Source organism: Corvus brachyrhynchos, unplaced genomic scaffold (genome assembly GCF_000691975.1).
Source record: "Corvus brachyrhynchos isolate BGI_N302 unplaced genomic scaffold, ASM69197v1 scaffold8, whole genome shotgun sequence".
Classification (NCBI taxonomy): domain Eukaryota; kingdom Metazoa; phylum Chordata; class Aves; order Passeriformes; family Corvidae; genus Corvus; species Corvus brachyrhynchos.
The window spans coordinates 2,417,122-2,423,933 of record NW_008240031.1 but is presented as its reverse complement, the minus strand read 5'-3'; the positions used below and the strand labels follow the sequence as shown (position 1 = coordinate 2,423,933).

The window sequence follows — 6,812 nt, the reverse complement described above, 5'->3', positions numbered from 1 at the left end:
CCCTGCAAGAACACCGAGCGCGCCCCCACTGCAAGGCTGTGCTTGGGGCAATGCATGCTTTTAATGCAAGACTCTGCAGATTGTGTCAAAATTGGAGGAAGGAAGCCCAGGTGTGGTGGGTTTGTGTAATTTTTGGCGTCTATCAGTGCTCGGTTTGGCTCTTTTCACCCTCTGTGTGTACGCCCAGCTGGGGTAAAGGAGGCAATAGGGTGAGCCTGAGCTTGGAGGCAACAGAAATGAGGGACTTGGCTGCCCCATCCCTGGAAATGTCCAAGGCCAAATTGGATGAGGCTTGGAGCAGCCTGGGCTAGTGGAAGGTGTCTCTGCCCATGGTAGGGGGTGGAACGAGTTGAGCTTTAAGGTCCCTTCCAGCCCAAACCATTCTGTGATCCTGTGACACCCTGTCTAGCTGAGAGCGGTTGGGATGGACACGGGATCCATTTGCCATCTCTTTGCAACACCTGCCATGAGCACTGGCTATAACCCAGCTCTGAGACATGCAAGGCACAGAAGCATTTAGCACTGATCTCACCCAGTTGGTTTCATCCCTCCTGTACAGGGGGGACCCTCAGTTTGGAGCTTTTTAATCCAGTGTAGAGCTGGGACGTGCCCCAGAGCCCTCCTGTCCCCAAGAAGGGGGTCAGCCCCAAACAGACATGTCCAAGCATCCCTGTCCTGCCATGGCTGCGCCGCTCTTGCAATGCATTGCCCTTTCCCCAAAGGCTCCTGAGTATCACGTGTTCCAGCTTTGCAAGAAGGTTAGAGAATCTCTGATAACATTTTAAGCTTTAAGCCATAATCACACTCGGTCAGTGCAGACACTCGGCTGTCTAGAGAGACAAGTGGGGTTTGATGCATGTGCTCAGCCAGTAGCCATCCTCCCCACAAAAAGGCTTTGGATGACATTCTCTGTTGGGTTAGAAAGGCACAAAATCACAGTACCTTAATTTTTTTCTCTCTGTCCCTTCAGGGTGCTGCGCTGCTTTGTTGACTTTGCCTTACCCCGGGTTTTAAACCTGTGTTTTTCACCTTGCTGCTCTGTAACATTCCTCCCCTGTAGCCTGGAGCTGTGATTTTGAGCTGTGTGGGGACAGGGGGATTGGTTGTCATCCTCTCCAAAGTCACTGTAAGAGGGATAAGCAAAACAAGAAGCGAGCAAACAAAACCCCCTCTCCTTTAATGACCCGGGCAGGTGAAAGGATCACCCACATTTTTGTATTCCTACTGCTGTTCTGTTGTGCTGTGCAACATTTTGCTACATAGACTATTTTATAGAAGAAAGCTAGAAAAATATTTATTATTAATATTAAAGCAATAGTGCATTGAAGAAATGGAAAGACATTAGAAATTGTGTAAATGCTTAGATTCACTTTTGGTGGATTTTTTGTACTTTATTTATAACTAATAAAACAAACTGCATTGCTAACTATAAACCTGTGCCACACAGAAGCCACCTGGCAGGGCAATCACTTGGTCTTTATTTACTGCTCATTTCTGGTCTCTTTGGGTTGGAATAAATTCTTCTTTCACTGCTTGTGTCTTTGGTGTGCAGGAGAACCACTGCTGGGGTATAAAATACTCTGCCCATCTGGTTTGCAGAGGCTGCTGGGGGCTGAGCCCCATAGCAGAGGTGAGGTGAGGCTCTCCACACCTGGCACATCGCTGTGCCTGATGTCCCCTGGCACCAGTTCAGTGATCAGGTACCAAAACTGCTTTCTAGAGTTTCAGAAAACCGCCTATTAAAGAAAAATTTCTCGTCTAAACACATTACATGGTGCCTGTAGAGTATCTCTAGCAAGTCCTGAAGAGCTATCAACAGGTGCTCCATCCTCCTGGTGGAGAAGAATTTCGTTCTGTGTGGGTCTCTAGTTTAATAACTAAGGAAGGGGAAACTGATTGGAAGAAAAAAAACCCTTCAAACTAATACAGGTACATTTGAGGGTATTTTCAGTCATTTTAGCTACCCATTGGAGAATCCAATTGGTCATACACCTAATTTTGCATCTTGCAAAGTATGTTCTGTAGGTCCTCCTGTGCTTTTGTTTTCTCTCACAACAAATGGTGCCAGTCTCTGCTACTGCCCACTCTTGATTAAGCTGCTCCTCCTGAAAAAGCTGAAACCAGTGCCCAGCTTTGACTTTGTGATTAGACTAAATAAGCCTTGGAGAAAAGTGGCTGCTCATCACAGAGATTTGGTTCCTGTAGCTGAAGGGAATTGCCGGCTCCTCCACCATCCATCAAAAGGTGCATAAGGGATGAACCGCGTTCACACAACACAAAGCTCTTGTTACAGGAAGCTTTTAGAAACTCAGAAACAAGAAAACAGGTTAAAAGTGGCCCACTGGTCCAGCTGGGGAAAATCTCAGTTTCTCGCTGAGATCCTGCTGATGTCCTTCGAAAGGGTGGCGGCGCTGGGAGAGGTGCTGCAGATGGCAATCGGATTTGTTTCAGAACTGGAGCAGCAAATGAGCCGCCAGGGGAGGGAGAGGGACTGTGCCCATCACGGCACAGCAGCGCGGACCAAGATGCAACACCTTTATTCACCGCCAGCATCTGCTCCCACAGCAGCTGCCCAGGGCCGGGAAGCTCAGCCCTTATTTGTGTCTTGTAGTGTCTAAATCTGCAGCTGGCCCACAGGTTGTAGCTCAGAGCTGTACAACCCCATTAATAAATTTATTTTTTCTTGTTTGTTTTTTTTTTCTTCTTTTTTTTTTTTCCTTTTTAGCTCTTTTCTGGTTTAAAATGGACCTCTAGACAAAAGGAAGATTTTAAGATATTTTCTACATACAGAATGTATTATACTTCACATCTCTCTGTAATTCCCCCTTCTTGAGCCTAAGGTTGATGTAGGCATGATGCTACCAAAAATGCTTAGCAACAATTTAATAGAGATTTGCAAATAATTCTCTGTGTCTGTGTCCTGCAGCAAGAAGCAACTGGTCCTTCAGCATGAAACACTGCTGAATATTCGTTGTTTATGCTTTTCACTGGCAGCACCCAAGTGCTTTAGTAAACCTACATTTAGTACACTTAGCACTTCATCAGAGTTGTAGAATGGTGGAGAACACAAATGCAATGGGACAGGCAGGTTTTGAAGACTCACACTGAGTGGTACGAATCTTGTGCTTTGCTCTCGCTTCTCATTTACACTATTGTTTTTAGGATGAAGAAATGTGCATTAAAATGCCACCAATTAGGAAAGAAAAAGGAAGAAAAGAAGGTAGAGGTTGGTGGTGGGAGCAGGAGCTTTGTATCTGCCTGACACACCAGCTTTGGGATGCTTGGCCTCCGCAGGAAAAGATTGAGTAAGCCCTGCAAAAGGCACAGGAATAGGAAAATTTTGGCTTTTCTCCTCCCTAGATCTCCTCTTGGCCAAGAATGCATTGAATTTAGCAGCTTAATGCAAATCCAGCTGTTGGAAAAACTCCACTCTTGCCTTATTACTTCTGTAGCATTAGTGGTAGGAACAGAGGGATTCCCCAGAGCCAGGGTGGAGCTGAGCTTTGCACTAACGAGGGGCTTGTTTGAAGTCTTCAGTGGAAAAAGGCAGAGTTCCTTCATGCTTTGCCAAGGTTGCCTTCCCGGAGAGCAGTGAAGATGCTGAGCCTCTATCAGCAAACTCTCTCTTGGCCCTTTTCAGGCCAGCTTTGCCTGGATATTTGTGTTGAATAAGCCTGTATAGGGATGGCAGGTGATTTGATGACAACCCAGGTACCTAGAAACCCATCTCCCACCTACACAGTGATTTGGTCAGCCTGAAGATATTAATTCCCACTTCAGCTGCGCCTCAATCCGTGGTTCTGGCCACTTGCTACATGTGATTCCTCCCAGTCCTGAGCACATCTCATATGCAAGGTAAGGATTTCTCTTTCCTCCTTGCCCCATGAAGGGATGGTGTGTGGGTCAGGAGCTGCCTCACTGCTCCCCAGGGCTGGAATCATAAAATCTTCATGGAATCACAGAATCATCACCGGATCACAGAATGGTTTGGGCTGGAAGGGACCTCAAAGGGTCAGTTCCCACCCCCTGCCATGGGCAGGGACACCTTCCATTAGAACAGGTTGCTCCCAACTCCATCTAACCTGGCCTTGGAAGTACGTAGCAGTGCAGTGGGTTTGCCCGGGGGATGGCAGGGGTTAAACTGATGCTCTAATACCAGCTTCTCCACCACCCTGTACCAAGTAGGGGATGACTGGAGCCAGCTGGAAGTGCTGGGGCTACAGCACCCGGACGATGGGACAAACTCCTATTTCAGTGCAGCATGCCTTTGTCTAAAAAAGGGCCAAACCTCTTGACAGGAGGTTTTTTTTCACTGTGCTGGTTAGACTTGGGTGGGAGGGAATGCAGGGAGATCAAAAGCCTGACCCTTATTTTGCTTCAAACACCTGCTGGGGAACTGCAATGACACTGCACAAGAACAGCAAACCCAGATGCTCCAGACTCCATTCATGGGACCCCCTGGCTATCCAGGGAGTCCAAGCCCTATCCCAGCAGGGTCCCAGGGATGCAATCAGACCCTAGCAATCACCTCCAGCCCTCCTAAGGCTGTTCTGCTCCTCCTGCTGTTCAGCTCTTTGCTCAGGGCTGGGCAGCCCCACTGTGCAGTGAGGAGGGAGAACACAGCCAGCAAAGGCTGCTATTATTATTCCTCTCAGTGAGTAGTTGATCACTGATGAGGTTGATTACTGGGCTCATTTAAGCAACTTGCTCTGCTCCAAAACCACCAGTTACCATAAAGTTTTCTAAAACGAATTAGTCTGAGCTATTGTTTGTGAGCTGGCACAGACAGCCACGAATAAGGTCAAGTCTCTTCAGCAGTGCCTGCTGTGGAAAACAGAAAGGCAGAACTTCTCTGGGAGGCCTTGGGTGGATTACAGCAGCTTTCAAATACCCGTGAGCAATCGACAGAACCCCTAAGATGCTTCTAAACCCTGTCTCAGTATCACCAGCCTTTGCTGGGCCTCCTTTGTCCATGAGCAGTCAGGGATTGAGCAGTGGGAAACTCCTGCCTCGTGGCCTGGCACATCCAGCTGGGGTCCCAGCAAAGTATCATCCCCAACCCAGGAACTGGTGAGGTGGGTGGGCTTAGTGGGTTGAGCCCACTCTTGACCCATTTGATCCCTATTCATACAAAGTGCTTGTTTAAAACCAGCTTCTGGGAGAGGGAATGTTCTCTCCAGGGTGGGGCAGGAGGAAGGTCCCCATGGCCCTAACACCCTCCTTTCTCCTCCAAAGTATGTGTCCTGCTGTTTTGCTCCCTAGAGAGAGAGACAGGGCTCTAGAAGCAATGATTTATGAACAGATTTTCTTGTTGGTACCTGTAGAGATGCGAGTGCCGGGGAAGAGCTCACTGACAGGAGCACTGGCCCTTGCTGCCTCCAGGAAATCCCTTCTCCACCACAGAAAAAGACAAAACAGCAATCCTTATTAAAGGGGGAAAAAAAAGTTAAAATGAATGGCAGCTGCTCTGAAATGGAGCTGGTATTCAGGCCATGTAGGGTAAGATTATCCTGAGTCAGCTTTGAATATAGTTAGCACAGCTTCCTTGCTGTGGAATTGATTATCTGGGAGGTCTTTTGCTCTGGCAGCCATAACCATAGGTCTCAGCTCTTGGCAGAGTTGTAGGAATTCAGCCAGGGAGCTGAGTCTGCCCTGGGGAGAAAAAAAGCTCATGGGGTGGAAAACACCATGCACTGCTTGAAACCTGGCTGGGTGGATGCAGATGGTCCCCAAACTCCCTATGAAAAGTCCTGATGTTTTCCATGTGATACTTTCTGGAGGTGTGCATGTGTGTGTATGGACGTGCAGAGCTTGAAGTTGCCAGAAGTGGGGAAAAAACTGGTATCTCTAAGCTCAATTTTCTTAAATAAAAGTGTCTCAATTCTCTTAACCTCTATGCTCATCTAAAAGTGGAGCCCGTCAGTGGTGTAGGTCAGTGGGTTTTCTCAGCCCTGGCAAGGCATAGCACTGAAAGCAGAAACATCTAAGCTGGTAAAGGACAGGTTATGCCTCTGCTGGTTGTAGCTCTTAATCATAAGTAAGCAATAAAAGTATTTATTTAATTCACAGCTTTATGTGCACTTTCAAAAAAAAAAGCAGCATTACTCTTACAAAATGTTAACCCAGGAAGAGTGTCTTGCTACTAAAAATCTCTCAATACAAAAGGCAGTGTTTTAAAAAGCAAAATGCAATATAAAACAGTACAATGAGGAAAAATATATGCATGCTGAAGGGACTGAAACCCTCCTGCAGCTGTGCCCTCCTCAGTGAGTAGGAAAAAGGTCCCTGCAGATTAACCCATCCCCCCGGTTCTCATCCAGCCACTTCCCACAGGGAAATATGGTGGTGACACCAGTGGCCGAGTTGGTGATCTCCACCGGCTCCACCAGCCAGCCTGGAGCCAGGCCGCTGTTGTCGTGCTCAATCCGGACCTTTTTCAGCTCCCCCATATCCAGCGTTTCCAGGTAAAACCTGTTGGTTTTGCCTCGCTCAAAGAGGTTCCTGAACTTCTGCTTCAGCGCCCGCTTTCCTGAGTCCCCATTCAGGCCATAGATGGTGATGAACACGTTGGCATCGGTGCCCGCGCCCTTCTCGAAGCCTGTGACCACGATGGTTTCGTATTTGACTGGCACCAAGCTCCGGGCTTTGCTGGCGAAGCTCTCGGTGACCTTGGCACACTCAAAGACTTTGTAGTCTCGCCTCTTGTATCGCAGAGGGATTTTCACATTGCACCTGAAAAAGTACCTGTCACGGGGAAATCGGCAGCAGGTTAATGGTGTGGGCAGCCACTTTGTGGGGCAAATAGTTGAGAA

At 47.9% G+C, this 6,812-nt stretch overlaps 1 protein-coding gene across 1 annotated transcript in view; it reads right to left on the bottom strand.

The window, feature by feature from the left end:
* Positions 1-6,018: 6,018 nt before the first annotated feature.
* LOXHD1 (lipoxygenase homology domains 1) overlaps positions 6,019-6,812 on the bottom strand; it is a 131,811-nt gene continuing 131,017 nt past the window's right edge. The window contains 1 exon segment of the mRNA XM_008640947.2: positions 6,019-6,744. Within this exon segment, the coding sequence (XP_008639169.1) occupies positions 6,264-6,744 (481 nt within the window). The 3' untranslated portion in view covers positions 6,019-6,263.